General features: G+C 39.2%; 1 protein-coding gene and 14 non-coding genes across 19 annotated transcripts in view; all 15 read left to right on the top strand.

The window, feature by feature from the left end:
• b3gat1b (beta-1,3-glucuronyltransferase 1 (glucuronosyltransferase P) b) overlaps positions 1-19,633 on the top strand; it is a 29,127-nt gene extending 9,494 nt beyond the window's left edge. For 3 of the 5 annotated variants that reach the window (XM_008428259.3, XM_008428258.3, XM_081615646.1), the window contains 5 exons: positions 78-219; positions 14,082-14,584; positions 14,724-15,020; positions 15,632-15,737; positions 18,515-19,633. In XM_008428259.3, coding sequence (XP_008426481.1) covers positions 108-219; positions 14,082-14,584; positions 14,724-15,020; positions 15,632-15,718 — 999 coding nt within the window. In that variant the 5' untranslated portion in view covers positions 78-107 and the 3' untranslated portion in view covers positions 15,719-15,737; positions 18,515-19,633. The remainder of the gene's footprint in view (positions 1-77; positions 220-14,081; positions 14,585-14,723; positions 15,021-15,631; positions 15,738-18,514) is intronic. The other 2 variants (XM_008428260.3, XM_008428261.3) reach the window with 2 other exon arrangements.
• On the top strand, positions 1,383-1,455 carry trnar-ucg (transfer RNA arginine (anticodon UCG)). The gene has a single exon. It is a non-coding gene; the product is annotated as a tRNA-Arg (tRNA).
• trnar-ucg (transfer RNA arginine (anticodon UCG)) lies at positions 2,259-2,331 on the top strand. The gene has a single exon. It is a non-coding gene; the product is annotated as a tRNA-Arg (tRNA).
• trnar-ucg (transfer RNA arginine (anticodon UCG)) lies at positions 2,791-2,863 on the top strand. Its single transcript has one exon. It is a non-coding gene; the product is annotated as a tRNA-Arg (tRNA).
• trnar-ucg (transfer RNA arginine (anticodon UCG)) lies at positions 3,144-3,216 on the top strand. Its single transcript has one exon. It is a non-coding gene; the product is annotated as a tRNA-Arg (tRNA).
• Positions 4,387-4,459, top strand: trnar-ucg (transfer RNA arginine (anticodon UCG)). The gene has a single exon. It is a non-coding gene; the product is annotated as a tRNA-Arg (tRNA).
• On the top strand, positions 5,090-5,162 carry trnar-ucg (transfer RNA arginine (anticodon UCG)). Its single transcript has one exon. It is a non-coding gene; the product is annotated as a tRNA-Arg (tRNA).
• Positions 5,443-5,515, top strand: trnar-ucg (transfer RNA arginine (anticodon UCG)). The gene has a single exon. It is a non-coding gene; the product is annotated as a tRNA-Arg (tRNA).
• On the top strand, positions 6,685-6,757 carry trnar-ucg (transfer RNA arginine (anticodon UCG)). The gene has a single exon. It is a non-coding gene; the product is annotated as a tRNA-Arg (tRNA).
• trnar-ucg (transfer RNA arginine (anticodon UCG)) lies at positions 8,092-8,164 on the top strand. Its single transcript has one exon. It is a non-coding gene; the product is annotated as a tRNA-Arg (tRNA).
• On the top strand, positions 8,445-8,517 carry trnar-ucg (transfer RNA arginine (anticodon UCG)). The gene has a single exon. It is a non-coding gene; the product is annotated as a tRNA-Arg (tRNA).
• Positions 9,688-9,760, top strand: trnar-ucg (transfer RNA arginine (anticodon UCG)). The gene has a single exon. It is a non-coding gene; the product is annotated as a tRNA-Arg (tRNA).
• trnar-ucg (transfer RNA arginine (anticodon UCG)) lies at positions 10,741-10,813 on the top strand. Its single transcript has one exon. It is a non-coding gene; the product is annotated as a tRNA-Arg (tRNA).
• On the top strand, positions 11,086-11,158 carry trnar-ucg (transfer RNA arginine (anticodon UCG)). Its single transcript has one exon. It is a non-coding gene; the product is annotated as a tRNA-Arg (tRNA).
• On the top strand, positions 12,153-12,225 carry trnar-ucg (transfer RNA arginine (anticodon UCG)). Its single transcript has one exon. It is a non-coding gene; the product is annotated as a tRNA-Arg (tRNA).
• Positions 19,634-20,444: the final 811 nt, after the last annotated feature.

The following is a 20,444-nucleotide window of genomic DNA, read 5'->3' as shown; positions in this document are numbered from 1 at the left end:
TACTTGGAGTTATATTGTGTTGTTTAAGTGTTCCCTTTATTCTTTTGAGCAGTATATATACTTCTTATTTCTTACAGACCATGAGATGAATCAGGGTGACCCAGGAGATGCCGAAGAGACGAGACATTGTTGCCATTGTACTGATTGTGTTGCCTTGGATGCTACTCATCAGTGTTTGGCACCAAAGCAACATCACATCTGTCCTAACTGCTCAAAAAGGTAAAAAAAAATTAAAATAAAAAATGGGTTGGGAAAAAATGTTTACATTTTCTAATCTTTCAGGATGCTGACTCATCTGTGTCAGATATAACATCAGATGAAAAGTAAAACATATTGGGTGATTTTGAAAATATGATATATAAAGATACAAACAAACAATAAAAATTTTGAGGCCAATTTAAAAAATTTGGTTTTCTACAACTCCAACATATATCCATCCATTAATTCATTATCCTACACGCTTATCTCTTGTGGGATAGCGAATGCTGCTGGTGCCCATCTCCAGCAGTTAAGGGAAAAAAGGTGGCGTATAACCTGGAAAAGTTGCCAGTCCATCGCAGGGCAAAACAGAGACAGAGAGGACACAGGACCTGCAACAGTGTAACTAATTCAGCCACTCTGCAGCCACAACCTTGACCGGCTGATACCAACTTTTGCAGATTCTAATTTATTTTGATAAAAGGAATTGAAACACTTTTTTACAGAATTCACATCAGCAGTTGTGGACAGATATTTATATTAGCACCAGAGATTATGTCAAAACCCTATGTGTGTGAGAGGAGTTAGTGGAAAAAGTTTCACTGTACTAAGACCTTCTTACTACAGAAGATCTTTGAAGATAGAGGGTTTTCTGTAATGAGGAGCTCTTATTACAGTAAAATGTTTAGTTCGCTGTAAATAAAACAGTAATTTGTTTTTAGGATTGGATTGTGAAGTTAGTACGCTTAAGTAACTATTACAATGTGACTGAAATGTTTGGAATACTGCTCAGGACTTGAACATTCCAATCGCTACATTTGTTAGAAAAACAAGACCAGGTGCCATAATGGCCAAGGTGTCTGACTTCGGATCAAAAGGTTGAGGGATTGAGTCCCTTCATGGTTGATTTTAATAGACCAAGGATTCCTGACTTTGTCAAACCATATCTTAAATGTTTGGAATACTGCTCAGGATTTGAACATTCCAATCACCACATTTGTTTGGAAAACAGGATCATGTGGCCTAATGGACAAGGCATCTGACTTTGGATCAGAATATTGAGCAGTAGAGTCCCTTCATGGTTGATTTTAATAGACCAAGGATTCCTGACTTGGTCAAATCTAAAATGTTTGGAATACTGGTCAGGACTTGAACATTCCAATCACCACATGTTTGGAAAACAGAACCATGTGGCCTAATGGACAAGGCGTCTGACTTCGAATCAGAAGATTGAGGGTTCGAGTCCCTTCATGGTCAATTTTAATAGACCAAGGAATCCTGACTTTGTCAAATCTAAAATGTTTGGAATACTGCTCAGGACTTGAACATTCCAATCACCACATTTGTTTGGAAAACAGGATCATGTAACCTAATGGACAAGGTGTCTAACTACGAATTTGAAGATTGAGGGTTCGAGTCCCTTCATGGTCATTTTTAGTAGACCAAGGTTTCCTGACTTTGTCAAATCATATCTTAAATGTTTGGAATACTGGTCAGGACTTGAACATTCCAATTACCACGTGTTTGGAAAACAAGACCATGTGGCCTAATGGACAAGGTGTCTGACTTAGCATCAAAATATTGAGCTTTCAAGTTCCTTCATGGTTGATTCTAATAGACTAAGGATTCCTGACTTTGTCAAATCTAAAATGTTTGGAATACTGGTCAGGACTTGAACATTCCAATCACAACAGTTGTTTGGAAAACAGGTTCACGTGGCCAAATGAACAAGGTGTCTGACTTTGGATCACAATATTGAGCGGTAGAGTCCCTTCATGCTTGATTTTAAAAGACCAAGGATTCCTGACTTTGTCAAAACATATCTTAAATGTTTGGAATACTGCTCAGGATTTGAACATTCCAATCACCACATTTGTTTGGAAAACAGGATCATGTGGCCTAATGGACAAGGCATCTGACTTTGGATCAGAATATTGAGCAGTAGAGTCCCTTCATGGTTGATTTTAATAGACCAAGGATTCCTGACTTGGTCAAATCTAAAATGTTTGGAATACTGGTCAGGACTTGAACATTCCAATCACCACATGTTTGGAAAACAAAACCATGTGGCCTAATGGACAAGGCGTCTGACTTCGAATCAGAAGATTGAGGGTTCGAGTCCCTTCATGGTTGATTCTAATAGACCAAGGATTCCTGACTTTGTCAAATCTAAAATGTTTGGAATACTGGTCAGGACTTGAACATTCCAATCACAACAGTTGTTTGGAAAACAGGATCACGTGGCCAAATGAACAAGGTGTCTGACTTCGGATCACAATATTGAGGGGTAGAGTCCCTTCATGCTTGATTTTAAAAGACCAAGGATTCCTGACTTTGTCAATACATATCTTAAATGTTTGGAATACTGCGCAGCACATGAACATTCCAATCACCACATATGTTTGGAAAACAAGACCATGTGGCCTAATGGACAAGGTGTCTGACTTTGGATCAGAATATTGAGGGGTAGAGTCCCTTCATGCTTGATTTTAAAAGACCAAGGATTCCTGACTATGTCAAATCTTATCTTAAATGCTTGGAATACTGCTCAGGACTTGAACATACCAATCACCAGATTTGATTGGAAAACAAGATCATGTGGCCTAATGGACAAGGCGTCTGACTTCGGATCAGAAGATTGAGGGTTCAAGTCCCTTCATGGTCGATTTCAATACACCAACGATTCTTGGCTTTGTTCAAAACTTAAGAGTTTGGAATACCACTCAGGACTTAAACATTCCAATCATCACATTTTTTGGTAAACAGGACCATGTTGTCTAAATGACAAGGTAGCTGACTTCAGGTCAGAAGATTTAGGGTTCGATTCCCTTCGTGGTTGTTTCTAATAGACTAAGGATTCCTGACTTCGTCAAATCTTATCTTAAATGTTTGGAATACCGCTCAGAACATCAACATATCAATCACAAGATTTGTTTGGAAAGCAAGATCATGTGGCCTAATGGACAAGGCGTCTGACTTCGGATCAGAAGATTGAGGGTTCGAGTCCCTTCATGGTTGTTTCTAATAGACCAAGGATTCCTTACTTTGTCAAATCATATCTTAAATGTTTGGAATACTGCTCAGGACTTCAACATTCCAATCACTACATTTGGTGGAAAAACAAGACCATGTTGCCTATTGGACAAGGCATCTGATTTCAGATTGGAAGATTGAGTGTTTCAGTCCCTTCACGGTCGATTTCAATCGACCAAGGATTCTTAACTTTGTCAAATCATATCAAAAATGTTTGGAATACTGTGCAGCACATGAACATTACAATCACCACATATGTTTGGAAAACAAGACCATGTGGCCTAATGGACAAGGCATCTGACTTCGGATCAGAAGATTTAGGGTTCGAGTTCCTTCATGTTTGATTTTAATAGACCAAGGATTCCTGACTTCGTCAAATCTTATCTTAAATGCTTGGAATACTGCTCAGGACTTGAACATTCCAATCACCACATTTGTTTGGAAAACAGGATCATGTAACCTAATGGACAAGGTGTCTAACTACGAATTTGAAGATTCAGGGTTCGAGTCCCTTCATGGTCATTTTTAGTAGACCAAGGTTTCCTGACTTTGTCAAATCATATCTTAAATGTTTGGAATACTGGTCAGGACTTGAACATTCCAATTACCACGTGTTTGGAAAACAAGACCATGTGGCCTAATGGACAAGGTGTCTGACTTAACATCAAAATATTGAGCGTTCAAGTTCCTTCATGGTTGATTCTAATAGACTAAGGATTCCTGACTTTGTCAAATCTAAAATGTTTGGAATACTGGTCAGGACTTGAACATTCCAATCACAACAGTTGTTTGGAAAACAGGTTCACGTGGCCAAATGAACAAGGTGTCTGACTTTGGATCACAATATTGAGCGGTAGAGTCCCTTCATGCTTGATTTTAAAAGACCAAGGATTCCTGACTTTGTCAAAACATATCTTAAATGTTTGGAATACTGGTCAGGACTTGAACATTCCAATCACCACATATGTTTTTAAAAAACAAGACCATGTGGCCTAATGGACAAAGCCTCTGACTTCGCATCAGAAGATTGAGGGTTCAAGTCCCTTCATGGTCGATTTCAGTACACCAACGATTCTTGGCTTTGTTCAAAACTTAAAAGTTTGGAATACCGCTCAGCACTTAAACATTCCAATCAGCACTTTTTTTGGAAAACAAGACCATGTGGCCTAATGGAGAAGGCGTCTGACTTCGGATCAGAAGATTGAGGGTTTGAGTCCCTTCATGGTCAATTTTAATAGACCAAGGAATCCTGACTTTGTCAAATCTAAAATGTTTGGAATACTGCTCAGGACTTGAACATTCCAATCACCACATTTTTTAGAAAACATGACCATGTGGTCTAAAGGACAAGGTAGCTGACTTCGGGTCAGAAGATTTAGGGTTCGATTGCCTTCATGGTTGTTTCTAATAGACCAAGGATTCCTTACTTTGTCAAATCATATCTAAAATGTTTGGAATACTGCTCAGCACTTGAACATTCCAATCACCATATGTTTGGAAAACAAGACCATGTGAACTAATGGACAAGGCGTCTAACTTCAGATCAGAAGATTGAGGGTTCAAGTCCCTTCATGGTCAATTTTAATAGACCAAGGATTCCTGACTTTGTCAAATCTAAAATGTTTGGAATACTGGTCAGGACTTGAACATTCCAATCACCACAGTTATTTGTAAAAAAGGATCACGTGGCCGAATGGACAAGGTTTCTGACTTCAGATTACAATATTGAGGGGTAGAGTCCCTTCATCATTGATTTTAAAAGACCGAGGAATCCTGACTTTGTCAAATCATATCTTAAATGTTTGGAATACCGCTCAGATCTTGAACATACCAATCACCAGATTTGTTTGGAAAACAAGATCATGTGGCCTAATGGACAAGGCGTCTGACTTCGGATCAGAAGATTGAGGGTTCAAGTCCCTTCATGGTCGATTTCAATACACCAACGATTCTTGGCTTTGTTCAAAACTTAAGAGTTTGGAATACCACTCAGGACTTAAACATTCCAATCATCACATTTTTTGGTAAACAGGACCATGTTGTCTAAATGACAAGGTAGCTGACTTCAGGTCAGAAGATTTAGGGTTCGATTCCCTTCGTGGTTGTTTCTAATAGACTAAGGATTCCTGACTTTGTCAAATCTTATCTTAAATGTTTGGAATACCGCTCAGAACATCAACATACCAATCACCAGATTTGTTTGGAAAGCAAGATCATGTGGCCTAATGGACAAGGCGTCTGACTTCGGATCAGAAGATTGAGGGTTCGAGTCCCTTCATGGTTGTTTCTAATAGACCAAGGATTCCTTATTTTGTCAAATCATATCTTAAATGTTTGGAATACTGCTCAGGACTTCAACATTCCAATCACTACATTTGGTGGAAAAACAAGACCATGTTGCCTATTGGACAAGGCATCTGATTTCAGATTGGAAGATTGAGTGTTTCAGTCCCTTCACGGTCGATTTCAATCGACCAAGGATTCTTAACTTTGTCAAATCATATCAAAAATGTTTGGAATACTGTGCAGCACATGAACATTACAATCACCACATATGTTTGGAAAACAAGACCATGTGGCCTAATGGACAAGGCATCTGACTTCGGATCAGAAGATTTAGGGTTCGAGTCCCTTCATGTTTGATTTTAATAGACCTAGGATTCCTGACTTCGTCAAATCTTATCTTAAATGCTTGGAATACTGCTCAGGACTTGAACATTCCAATCACCACATTTGTTTGGAAAACAGGATCATGTAACCTAATGGACAAGGTGTCTAACTACGAATTTGAAGATTGAGGGTTCGAGTCCCTTCATGGTCATTTTTAGTAGACCAAGGTTTCCTGACTTTGTCAAATCATATCTTAAATGTTTGGAATACTGGTCAGGACTTGAACATTCCAATTACCACGTGTTTGGAAAACAAGACCATGTGGCCTAATGGACAAGGTGTCTGACTTAGCATCAAAATATTGAGCGTTCAAGTTCCTTCATGGTTGATTCTAATAGACTAAGGATTCCTGACTTTGTCAAATCTAAAATGTTTGGAATACTGGTCAGGACTTGAACATTCCAATCACAACAGTTGTTTGGAAAACAGGTTCACGTGGCCAAATGAACAAGGTGTCTGACTTTGGATCACAATATTGAGCGGTAGAGTCCCTTCATGCTTGATTTTAAAAGACCAAGGATTCCTGACTTTGTCAAAACATATCTTAAATGTTTGGAATACTGGTCAGGACTTGAACATTCCAATCACCACATATGTTTAAAAAAACAAGACCATGTGGCCTAATGGACAAAGCCTCTGACTTCGCATCAGAAGATTGAGGGTTCAAGTCCCTTCATGGTCGATTTCAGTACACCAACGATTCTTGGCTTTGTTCAAAACTTAAAAGTTTGGAATACCGCTCAGCACTTAAACATTCCAATCAGCACTTTTTTTGGAAAACAAGACCATGTGGCCTAATGGAGAAGGCGTCTGACTTCGGATCAGAAGATTGAGGGTTCGAGTCCCTTCATGGTCAATTTTAATAGACCAAGGAATCCTGACTTTGTCAAATCTAAAATGTTTGGAATACTGCTCAGGACTTGAACATTCCAATCACCACATTTTTTAGAAAACATGACCATGTGGTCTAAAGGACAAGGTAGCTGACTTCAGGTCAGAAGATTTAGGGTTCGATTGCCTTCATGGTTGTTTCTAATAGACTAAGGATTCCTGACTTCGTCAGATCTTATCTTAAATGCTTGGAATACTGCTCAGGACTTGAACATTCCAATCACCATATGTTTGGAAAACAAGACCATGTGAACTAATGGACAAGGCGTCTAACTTCAGATCAGAAGATTGAGGGTTCAAGTCCCTTCATGGTCAATTTTAATAGACCAAGGATTCCTGACTTTGTCAAATCTAAAATGTTTGGAATACTGGTCAGGACTTGAACATTCCAATCACCACAGTTATTTGTAAAAAAGGATCACGTGGCCGAATGGACAAGGTTTCTGACTTCAGATTACAATATTGAGGGGTAGAGTCCCTTCATCATTGATTTTAAAAGACCAAGGAATCCTGACTTTGTCAAATCATATCTAAAATGTTTGGAATACTGCTCAGCACTTGAACATTCCAATCACCATGTGTTTGGAAAACAAGACCATGTGGCCTAATGGACAAGACGTCTAACTTCAGATCAGAAGATTGAGGGTTCGAGTCCCTTCATGGTCAATTTTAATAGACCAAGGAATCCTGACTTTGTCAAATCTAAAATGTTTGGAATACTGCTCAGGACTTGAACATTCCAATCACAACAGTTGTTTGGAAAACAGGACCATGTGGTCTAAAGGACAAGGTAGCTGACTTCGGGTCAGAAGATTTAGGGTTCGATTGCCTTCATGGTTGTTTCTAATAGACTAAGGATTACTGACTTTGTCAAATCTTATCTTAAATGTTTGGAATACCGCTTAGAACATGAACATACCAATCACCAGATTTGTTTGGAAAGCAAGACCATGTGGCCTAATGGACAAGGCGTCTGACTTCAGATCAGAAGATTGAGGGTTCGAGTCCCTTCATGGTCAATTTTAATAGACCAAGGAATCCTGACTTTGTCAAATCTAAAATGTTCGGAATACTGCTCAGGACTTGAACATTCCAATCACAACAGTTGTTTGGAAAACAGGATCACGTGGCCAAATGAACAAGGTGTTTGACTTCGGATCACAATATTGAGGGGTAGAGTCCCTTCATGCTTGATTTTAATAGACCAAGGATTCCTGACTTTGTCTAAACTTATCTTAAATGTTTGGAATACCGCTCAGATCTTGAACATACCAATCACCAGATTTGTTTGGAAAACAAGATCATGTGGCCTAATGGACAAGGCGTCTGACTTCGGATCAGAAGATTGAGGGTTCAAGTCCCTTCATGGTCGATTTCAATACACCAACGATTCTTGGCTTTGTTCAAAACTTAAGAGTTTGGAATACCACTCAGGACTTAAACATTCCAATCATCACATTTTTTGGTAAACAGGACCATGTTGTCTAAATGACAAGGTAGCTGACTTCAGGTCAGAAGATTTAGGGTTCGATTCCCTTCGTGGTTGTTTCTAATAGACTAAGGATTCCTGACTTTGTCAAATCTTATCTTAAATGTTTGGAATACCGCTCAGAACATCAACATACCAATCACCAGATTTGTTTGGAAAGCAAGATCATGTGGCCTAATGGACAAGGCGTCTGACTTCGGATCAGAAGATTGAGGGTTCGAGTCCCTTCATGGTTGTTTCTAATAGACCAAGGATTCCTTATTTTGTCAAATCATATCTTAAATGTTTGGAATACTGCTCAGGACTTCAACATTCCAATCACTACATTTGGTGGAAAAACAAGACCATGTTGCCTATTGGACAAGGCATCTGATTTCAGATTGGAAGATTGAGTGTTTCAGTCCCTTCACGGTCGATTTCAATCGACCAAGGATTCTTAACTTTGTCAAATCATATCAAAAATGTTTGGAATACTGTGCAGCACATGAACATTACAATCACCACATATGTTTGGAAAACAAGACCATGTGGCCTAATGGACAAGGCATCTGACTTCGGATCAGAAGATTTAGGGTTCGAGTCCCTTCATGTTTGATTTTAATAGACCAAGGATTCCTGACTTCGTCAAATCTTATCTTAAATGCTTGGAATACTGCTCAGGACTTGAACATTCCAATCACCACATTTGTTTGGAAAACAGGATCATGTAACCTAATGGACAAGGTGTCTAACTACGAATTTGAAGATTGAGGGTTCGAGTCCCTTCATGGTCATTTTTAGTAGACCAAGGTTTCCTGACTTTGTCAAATCATATCTTAAATGTTTGGAATACTGGTCAGGACTTGAACATTCCAATTACCACGTGTTTGGAAAACAAGACCATGTGGCCTAATGGACAAGGTGTCTGACTTAGCATCAAAATATTGAGCGTTCAAGTTCCTTCATGGTTGATTCTAATAGACTAAGGATTCCTGACTTTGTCAAATCTAAAATGTTTGGAATACTGGTCAGGACTTGAACATTCCAATCACAACAGTTGTTTGGAAAACAGGTTCACGTGGCCAAATGAACAAGGTGTCTGACTTTGGATCACAATATTGAGCGGTAGAGTCCCTTCATGCTTGATTTTAAAAGACCAAGGATTCCTGACTTTGTCAAAACATATCTTAAATGTTTGGAATACTGGTCAGGACTTGAACATTCCAATCACCACATATGTTTTTAAAAAACAAGACCATGTGGCCTAATGGACAAAGCCTCTGACTTCGCATCAGAAGATTGAGGGTTCAAGTCCCTTCATGGTCGATTTCAGTACACCAACGATTCTTGGCTTTGTTCAAAACTTAAAAGTTTGGAATACCGCTCAGCACTTAAACATTCCAATCAGCACTTTTTTTGGAAAACAAGACCATGTGGCCTAATGGAGAAGGCGTCTGACTTCGGATCAGAAGATTGAGGGTTCGAGTCCCTTCATGGTCAATTTTAATAGACCAAGGAATCCTGACTTTGTCAAATCTAAAATGTTTGGAATACTGCTCAGGACTTGAACATTCCAATCACCACATTTTTTAGAAAACATGACCATGTGGTCTAAAGGACAAGGTAGCTGACTTCAGGTCAGAAGATTTAGGGTTCGATTGCCTTCATGGTTGTTTCTAATAGACTAAGGATTCCTGACTTCGTCAGATCTTATCTTAAATGCTTGGAATACTGCTCAGGACTTGAACATTCCAATCACCAGATTTGTTTGGAAAACAAGACCATGTGGCGTAATGGACAAGGCGTCTGACTTCGGATCAGAAGATGCAGGGTTCAAGTCCCTTCATGGTCAATTTTAATAGAGCAAGGATTCTTGACTTTGTCAAATCTTAAACGTTTGGAATACCGCTAAGGACTTGAACATTACAATCACCACATATCTTTGGAAAACAAGACCATGTGGCCTAATGGACAAGTTGTCAGACTTCAGATCAGAAGATTAAGGCTTCAAGTCCCTTCGTGGTCAATTTTAATAGAGCAAGGATTTTTGACTTTGTCAAATCTTAAACGTTTGGAATACCGCTCAGGACTTGAACATTCCAATCACCACATATGTTTTGAAAACAAGACAGTGTGGCCAAATGGACAAGGTGTCTGACTTCACATCTAGAAAATTGAGGGTTCGAGGCCCTTCATGGTTGCTTTTAATAGGCACGGATTCCTGACTTTGTCAAATCTAAAATGTTTGGAATACTGGTCAGGACTTGAACATTCCAATCACAACAGTTGTTTGGAAAACAGGATCACGTGGCCAAATGAACAAGGTGTCTGACTTCGGATCACAATATTGAGGGGTAGAGTCCCTTCATGCTTGATTTTAATAGACCAAGGATTCCTGACTTTGTCTAAACTTATCTTAAATGTTTGGAATACCGCTCAGATCTTGAACATACCAATCACCAGATTTGTTTGGAAAACAAGATCATGTGGCCTAATGGACAAGGCGTCTGACTTCGGATCAGAAGATTGAGGGTTCAAGTCCCTTCATGGTCGATTTCAATACACCAACGATTCTTGGCTTTGTTCAAAACTTAAAAGTTTGGAATACCACTCAGGACTTAAACATTCCAATCATCACATTTTTTGGAAAACAGGACCATGTTGTCTAAATGACAAGGTAGCTGACAGAAGATTTAGGGTTTGATTCCCTTCGTGGTTGTTTCTAATAGACTAAGGATTCCTGACTTTGTCAAATCTTATCTTAAATGTTTGGAATACCTCTCAGAACATCAACATACCAATCACCAGATTTGTTTGGAAAGCAAGATCATGTGGCCTAATGGACAAGGCGTCTGACTTCGGATCAGAAGATTGAGGGTTCGATTCCCTTCGTGGTTGTTTCTAATAGACTAAGGATTCCTGACTTCGTCAAATCTTATCTTAAATGTTTGGAATACCGCTCAGAACATCAACATACCAATCACCAGATTTGTTTGGAAAGCAAGATCATGTGGCCTAATGGACAAGGCGTCTGACTTCAGATTGGAAGATTTAGTGTTTCAGTCCCTTCACGGTCGATTTGAATCGACCAAGGATTCTTAACTTTGTCAAATCATATCAAAAATGTTTGGAATACTGTGCAGCACATGAACATTACAATCACCACATACGTTTAAAAAACAAGACCGTGTGGCATAAAGGACAAGGCGTCTGACTTCGGATCAGAAGATTGAGGTTTCGAGTCCCTTCATGGTTGTTTCTAATAGACCAAGGATTCCTTACTTTGTCAAATCATACCTTAAATGTTTGGAATACTGCTCAGGACTTCAACATTCCAATCACTACATTTGGTGGAAAAACAAGACTATGTTGCCTGTTGGACAAGGCATCTGATTTCAGATTGGAAGATTGAGTGTTTCAGTCCCTTCACGGTCGATTTCAATCGACCAAGGATTCTTAACTTTGTCAAATCATATCAAAAATGTTTGGAATACTGTGCAGCACATGAACATTACAATCACCACATATGTTTGGAAAACAAGACCATGTGGCCTAATGGACAAGGTGTCTGACTACGAGCTTGAAGATTTAGGGTTCAAGTCCCTTCATGGTAATTTTAATAGACCAAGGTTTCCTGACTTTGTCAAATCATATCTTAAATGTTTGGAATACTGCTCAGGACTTTAACATTACAATCACCACATATCTTTGGAAAACAAGACCATGTGGCCTAATGGACAAGTTGTCAGACTTCAGATCAGAAGATTAAGGCTTCAAGTCCCTTCATGGTCTATTTTAATAGATCAAGGATTCTTGACTTTGTCAAATCTTAAAAGTTTGGAATACCGCTCAGCACTTAAACATTCCAATCAACACATTTTTTGGAAAATAAGACCATGTGGCCTAATGGAGAAGGCGTCTGACTTCGGATCAGAAGATTGAGGGTTCGATTCCCTTCGTGGTTGTTTCTAATAGACTAAGGATTCCTGACTTCGTCAAATCTTATCTTAAATGTTTGGAATACCGCTCAGAACATCAACATACCAATCACCAGATTTGTTTGGAAAGCAAGATCATGTGGCCTAATGGACAAGGCGTCTGACTTCAGATTGGAAGATTTAGTGTTTCAGTCCCTTCACGGTCGATTTGAATCGACCAAGGATTCTTAACTTTGTCAAATCATATCAAAAATGTTTGGAATACTGTGCAGCACATGAACATTACAATCACCACATACGTTTAAAAAACAAGACCGTGTGGCATAAAGGACAAGGCGTCTGACTTCGGATCAGAAGATTTAGGATTCGAGTCCCTTCATGTTTGACTTTAATAGACCAAGGATTCCTGACTTTGTCAAATCTCATCTTAAATGCTTGGAATACTGCTCAGGACTTGAACATTCCAATCACCACATTTGTTTGGAAAACAGGATCATGTAGCCTAATGGACAAGGTGTCTGACTACGAATTTGAAGATTGAGGGTTCGAGTCCCTTCATGGTCATTTTTAGTAGACCAAGGTTTCCTGACTTTGTCAAATCATATCTTAAATGTTTGGAATACTGGTCAGGACTTGAACATTCCAATCACCACATGTTTGGAAAACAAGACCATGTGGCCTAATGGACAAGGTGTCTGACTTCGCATCAAAATATTGAGCGTTCGAGTCCCTTCATGGTTGATTCTAATAGACTAAGGATTCCTGACTTTGTCAAATCTTATCTTAAATGTTTGGAATACTGCTCAGGACTTCAACATTCCAATCACTACATTTGTTGGAAAAACAAGACCATGTTGCCTATTGGACAAAGCATCTGATTTCAGATTGGAAGATTGAGTGTTTCAGTCTCTTCACGGTCGATTTCAATCGACCAAGGATTCTTAACTTTGTCAAATCATATCAAAAATGTTTGGAATACTGTGCAGCACATGAACATTACAATCACCACATATGTTTGGAAAACAAGACCATGTGGCCTAATGGACAAGGCGTCTGACTTCGGATCCGAATATTTAGATGTAGAGTACCTTCATGGTTGATTTTAATAGACCAAGGATTCCTGACTTTCTCAAATCATATCTTAAATTTTTGGAATACTGCTCAGGACTTGAACATTACTATCACTACATTTGTTTAGAAAACAGGGCCATGTGGTCTCATGGACAAGGTGTCTAACTTCGGATCAGAAGATTGAAGGTTTGAGTCCCTTCGTGGTTGCGTTTAAAAGACTAACACCACTATCGGATGGAACCTGTCCACATAATTCTGTGCCTATTTCAAAGTTTTTTTGGCAGGTATGGTGGCCATTGCATTAACCAGGAAAAAGAGACTCAACACATACTTTCTCTTACAATTTTCATCCAAGATTAGCCAACTCGCAAAGGCGTTTTTTAAATTTTTATCTTAAAAATATCCACACCTCTATGTTTAAACTAGTGGCGGTACTTCAAAGGAATCTTGATTTGGTCACTCTATGGCTTAAATGTTTATAAAACTGCTCAGGACTTTGCCATTCCAATCACCACAACCATGTGGCGTAATGGACAAGGTGTCTGAGTTTGGATCAGTAGATTGAGGGTTAGACTCACTTCATGGTTGCTTTTAAAATACTAACCCTAGTAATGAATGGGGTATCTATATGTAATCCTGTCCTTATTTCAGTGATGTTTGGCAAGTAGGACTATCTGTTGCATTAACCAAGTTATAAACACTAAATAAATTACATGTAAATCTTACTCATGTTTACTATAAATATTCTCATTGTTGAGTAAATAATTCTGGTGTCAGAAATTACAGTTTATTTTCTTTTTTCTCCTCTGTAGCTGACACAATTGGTGGCCGCTCAGACTCTCGGGCCTTACAGAAATCCTCCTCACTGCAGAGCCGTGACATTGTGCATGTGGTGCGCACTGAGTACATTTACAGCCGGCCTCCGCCTTGGTCCCAAAGACTTCCTACTCTCCACATCATCACTCCCACTTACAGTCGCCCGGTGCAGAAAGCTGAGCTGACCCGCCTGGCCAACACTCTTCTCCATGTGTCAAATTTGCACTGGATTGTCGTGGAAGACTCCCAGAGGAGGACCACTCTGGTTAGCCATTTCCTTCAGGAAAAGGGTCTTAACTACACCCACCTCAACATTTTGACACCATTGACTCGTAAATCTAGAGGAGACGGGAGGAACCCCAGAGTACCGCGGGGTACCTTGCAGAGGAACCTGGCCCTGCGGTGGCTACGAGAGACCTTCCCCTTAAACTACACCCAGCCTGGAGTTGTTTACTTTGCAGACGATGACAACACATACAGTCTACAACTGTTTGAAGAGGTGAAGGGATGTTTTAAAAGTAAAAGTTTTCTCTTTTTGCTCCCTTGCCATCCATTAACATCTTAGTCCTTGAAACGAAACAGGAGCATTTCTGTCAACTCCAATGAGTAATTTGTATGTCTGTGCTTTCATCTAACAGATGAGGTCGACTAAAAAGGTATCTGTGTGGCCTGTGGCATTTGTGGGTGGCCTACGATACGAGTCACCCAAAATAAATGCCCTAGGCAAGGTGTATGGCTGGAAAACAGTATTTGACCCACACCGGCCTTTCGCTATAGACATGGCTGGGTTTGCAGTAAACTTGGGCCTCATTCTGTCTAAACCTCAGGCTTATTTCAAGCTTCGAGGAGTGAAGGGAGGATATCAGGAGAGCAGCTTACTGAAGGAACTGGTCACTCTGAGTGAGTTGGAGCCTAAAGCCTCAAACTGCACTAAGGTAAGAGAAGTTCTCTCAATAACCTTGATATATTTCGACAATTTGAACTTTTACAAATTTGGCAACATTGCAACTACAAACTACAGTGTAGTTTACTGGGACTTCTTTTGACTGACAAAGCTGCTCTTCACACATATTCATTATCTTACCTCACTGAATATGAGCTGTTTTTCAAAGAACATTTTCAGTGTCAAAATGTGCAAAGGTGGATACTCCCCAAGAAACTGCAGGTTCTTCAAAGTAATGACAACAGTGAGAAGAATGGAAGGACAGGATGGGGGAGAGCAGGAATACAAATGTACCCTACTCTTCAGATTTTTATTTACATACAAGACAAAAATTGAGAATCCTCCATAATGTAGTTCTACATCAGTGTAATGCATTACTTTGTGATTGTCCATCACAAAATCTCAATAAAGTTTCAAAATGTGAAACCGGGTGATTCACAAGTCAGATTTGACTGAATCATTAACCCGATGCCACTTCTGGATATTTAATGCACTTCCTCTAAACCAGTGGTCTCAAACTGCAGTCCTCAAGGGCCTGTGTTCTTAGTATTTCATCATTTCGACTGGCTTTCTGCTCATCCATACCTGTCTTCTTATCCCCAGGTATTAGTGTGGCACACACGGACGGAGAAGCCTGTGCTAGTAAATGAGGGCAAGAAAGGATTTACTGACTCTAACGTAGAGATATGACATTCTTCATCCGACACAGGTAATAGCTGAGCTTTAGAAAGATAAATTAATGCAAATCTGCACTGTGATTAGTTTTGCGAAACGGCCTGAGGGGGAAGAGTGTAGTTCTTACAGGACATGGATGTAATCATCAACGTCTATGTTCTATAAAGACTTGAGTGAAGAAAATACTGCATTTCTGAGAACATAGAAATGATTCATCAATAACAAGCACTTTAACTTGTATGCCTTCATGGTAAAATTATTTTTTATACTTTGATGTAAAAATTTGGATGGCTGCATTTATTTTTTTTTTGGCATGCTGTTTGCTCTCATTTGGGATTCACACGTTGCTATTTTATCCTTTCAGTTTTATTTAAACTTTTCCATATCAAGTATTTTTATGAATTATAGAGAAAAGTAGTTGAAAAAATGCTCAATCTTTGCATATTTAATTATATTTTATTTTAATTAAAATTTGTATTTAACTTTATTTCTATTTACTGGGGCTCTGATCCCAGTTTAATCCAATGAAACAGACAGATTATCACGCTTGAGCAGACAAAGTACCTCCCAGCGACCTCCTGCTGTCAGATATTTATTGGAATCACATACGCAAGAGGCTAGAATATAAAATATGTATCTATTTTCACCTAAGAGGACGCTAAATATTTCCATGGGTGGCTCAAATTTAGTCCCATGGCAGCTGAGTATGAGTCTGTCAGTGTTGACTGTAGCATGTTTGTTGAGGACATATCACAGATGTTTTTTTATCAGGCTTTTTGAATAGCATGGCTGCATTATTTTTTCTTTCTTCTGAAATGGCTTAGCGTAGTTCTGGTCTCAGATCAGCAACCCACAGTGTCACCATCTCTCTTTAAAGAAACAAATATCCAAATATGTGTTTTATTCAAACGATAACTATTGGATAATGACAGCAGATGTTGGTGTTTGTAAGGGGTACTGATCACTTCATCTTCTTATTATTTTGTGCAGTCACCAAAGATGTTTTCTACCAACTACGTGACATTTTGAGCAAACTGTGGGAACAATCTTTATCTACTTTGGGGACTTTTTGTTCCTACTTTGCAGACAATTTCGTACCCCGTGCTTTAGGGCACCAAAACCAATGATAACCAATGATTTAAAGTTTCTGTAATATTATGAAGGAGTAGGGAAATATGGTTGTATAATTCCACTACATGACATCCGGAAGGGGTTTCTCAGATCTGCTTAGTTTGATCAGAGGTGTTATTCTGTTATATTTCATTATGATGAACTGGTCCAAATAAGGAAATGAACCAGAAACAATGGATAGTGTACCATAAGATATAGATTTTTTAAAATACAGTTAAATAAAAATAAGTTAAATTTAAACATTTTGATTACTTATCTGCTTATCTGGATGCTTAACAAGAGACATACAGTGACCAGCAGAGCAGTGGCGGAGCCAGAGGGGGACCAGGGGGGCCAGTGCCCCCCCTGTCAACTGATTGGCCCCCCCAGTGCCCCACCCTGATGATTGACATGTAACAGCACCAGGTCATTCCTGTACATTATTTGGAATCATTCTAAGTCAACCTAATATCTAAAGAAGAAAAACAATAATAAATATATAAAAAGAAAATGTATAAAACTTTATATAAGTCCATGTGATGACATAAATAAATAGATTTAGATCAGGCGCTATACCAGCCTCCTTTATACTCATAAAAAAAAGCTGAAATTCTTCTCCTGGGTGTTTCAGTTGTGCTGCGTTGTGGTGCAACTCAAAGGCTAAAGCACTTCATACCTGGTGGTGATGGTAAAACACCAATAAGTTATTTACTGGTCCTCTGAAATAAATAAATAAATAAATAAATAAATAAATAAATAAATAAATAAATAAATAAAGGAAAAACCGAAGAGGGGCCGACAATGTTCGTAGTTTGAAGCAGAGGTGGCGCTAGAGTTTTTTCGTTGTCCGTCAAAGAAAAAAAATAATTTTATTTCCAATTTGTAGTCATCAAACGAAACATTTATTATTTCTCTGCAAGAAAATTTTTGAAATCAGGTAAGATTTCACAAAATGACGTGATTAGAAGACGGCAGAACTCTGATCGTTTCCTGATCCCGCACTGACTTCCCTCTGCGGGAGAAAAACCCAGCAGAAGCGGATCAGCTGCGCTAGGCGCTCCAAAGCCTCTGGTCCGTTAAAGCGTCCAGATCAGAGATGATTCTCTGACAGATATTGTTCGTAGTATGATTAATAATGAGCTTCATGATGTTCTCTGTGCGTAAAGTTGAAACTGTCTGCGCACCAAGTGGTCAGCTGCGCTTGATCACATTCTGGACAGAAACCAGCGAACTGCTCTCTGTTCTTATCAAGATGAGGCTGAGGAGGGAATCTGACATATTAACTCAGTTAAGTTTTTACTGGAGGTAGTCCTGGCCCCCCCAACTTTAAAAGTCTAGCTCCGCCACTGCAGCAGAGGTTGAGTAAAAGGTTGCAGTATGGTTGTTCACAGGTATACAACTGAAGACGGAGGAGGGCAAAATGTAATGTGAGTAAAGAAGAAGGGTAACAATTGGCAAAGAAGCCAATAGACCTCGAGATGTCATTTGAAGACTGACATCATAATGTTGTATTAATTAAATCAGCCGTTAAACAGAAAAAATCAAGATAATAATGAAATCATAAATAACGTTTGCTGATACAGAGACAGAACATTTGTGTAGATGACATACGTAGACCCCCAACGCTCTCCCACTGTATCTTTACCTCCTGTCCTTGTTTCTTTTCCTCGGTCTTAATTAGGTGTATACCTGTTGTTTCAGGAAAGGAAGCTTTGCTGGGATCTGTCTGGGCTCAAACCACCCCTCAGACCTCCGGTGGCCAAAAACATAACAATAGCTGCACTTAACCTCTGCTGCATAAATGGAAGCACCGAGCTATGTGCATGTACTGAACTCAACATATCAAAGCACAACTGCACAGGAACTTTGCTGCTGGGCGGAACTGAGTCGACAGAGGAAGGAGTTGCCAAATGGATCTGGCACAGTAGGAGCTGAAACAAAGGAGGTTACCCGACTTAAACTCCAGAAAGAGATGAACCAGTGTGCAATAAAGAAGCCTCTCTGCACAGACGCCACCAGCCAAGCATCCAATCAGCACTTAATAGGGCTCTTTTGTTCTGAGGTCAGTGGGCTGTTGGGCACAGGGCTGCACATAAAACAAGTCCTTGTTTGAAGTAACACAGCACTGACTGGCAGATAGTGCTGATGGGATCCAAGCTCCTCCCAAATCCCCCCCCCCTGTATTAGTACTATACAACACTAGCCTATTTAGATAGCACCCTGAACCCTTCACTAATTAGGAGTTGTATTTCTGCTCAGCACACATTCACTTAACCAGCTGACACACACACACATGCACACACACGTGCACTGATTTATTATCGTCAAACACAAACAACCTTTCACATTCATGTATTATCAGCACTTCCTGGTGTGCTGCAAGGACTGCTGAGCTGTCCTATTAAAGAGATGATTCTGTTTCGTTAACAATCTCTGGACTTTTTTTATTTGCTAATTTAAACAACAATTTCTTTGTAAATTCTGTTTGCTGATTATTTATTATGAACATGTGGGGAAAACTGTAGAATATGGAGCCACGACTCCAAGTAGTAGAAGTGAAAACTCTTATTAAATGTTTTGATTCTTCCCAGCATGGCTTGCAAGTTGTGATTTCATACACCACCAACCTGCAGCAGAACCTCTTTAGCATGTCAACACTCTGTCTGGTACTGGCTTTGAAGAGTTTGCGCAGCTCTCCGTGTGCCCTGTAGGCGGCACCATTGCAGTTCACATGGACATAACTGTATGATGTTTTAGTGATGTCTGAGTAAGGTGAGAAAGCCATTTACTTCTGTCCCATAAAGCTAGTTTTTTGTTTTACATACATGTTTGTATTTATTTAATTCTTTTGTCGTTTCACTCATGCAGCAAAAAAGTCAATCTGTCAACCTAAACCTGGGTTTTTCTTGGGAACTTTTCCAAGGTGCCTGATAAACAAAAGGCTTTCTTTAAACAAATATTAAGCACAGCTGGAAGTTAAATGCAGGTTGTTGGGTTCAATAAAGTACACAAATCTGACAATAAAACTAGGTTCCATATCTAGATTTGGATATTGTAAACCCCCGCAAGTAGATGCTGTTTAAGAAAATGTCCCCCAAAACACCTAAGAGAGCAAAAATGAAAAGTGGACTCATCAAGTAGCCTCTGACAATGGGAGTAATTTTATAGCAGGTAAAGCAAAGAATCTGCAGGCATTGCTGCTGGTCACCTTTACGTTGCTAGTCAAGGTCTTTTCCTTGGTGAGCTCGTCCACAGTTTTCAACCAGGAAGCTCAAAATCCGCTCTTCCTGTGGGGATGAAACACTTCAATGTTTACACCCAATCAGACACAACTTTGGGTTCCATCGCAGCCAATAAAAAAGGGACCTTCATTGTTCATACCTTACCATCAGCGAGCTTGGGGTTTTGTTGCTTGAAAAGCACAACATTTCAACACTGATTTTGTAAAGCGAAATTTCAAACATCATTACCTGTCATTTTATTAAAGGGGAAATGTTACATATTTTCTAGGCACAGAGGGCCATTTTACAGCACAATGAAGCAACTATTACCTTCAGTTCTTATAAAAACGCCATATATATATATATATATATATATATATATATATATATATATATATATATATATATAT

The sequence above is a fragment of the Poecilia reticulata genome, chromosome 14, assembly GCF_904066995.2.
Source record: "Poecilia reticulata chromosome 14, P_reticulata-male-v2, whole genome shotgun sequence".
NCBI lineage: Eukaryota > Metazoa > Chordata > Actinopteri > Cyprinodontiformes > Poeciliidae > Poecilia > Poecilia reticulata.
This window is presented reverse-complemented; position numbering and strand designations above follow the sequence as displayed.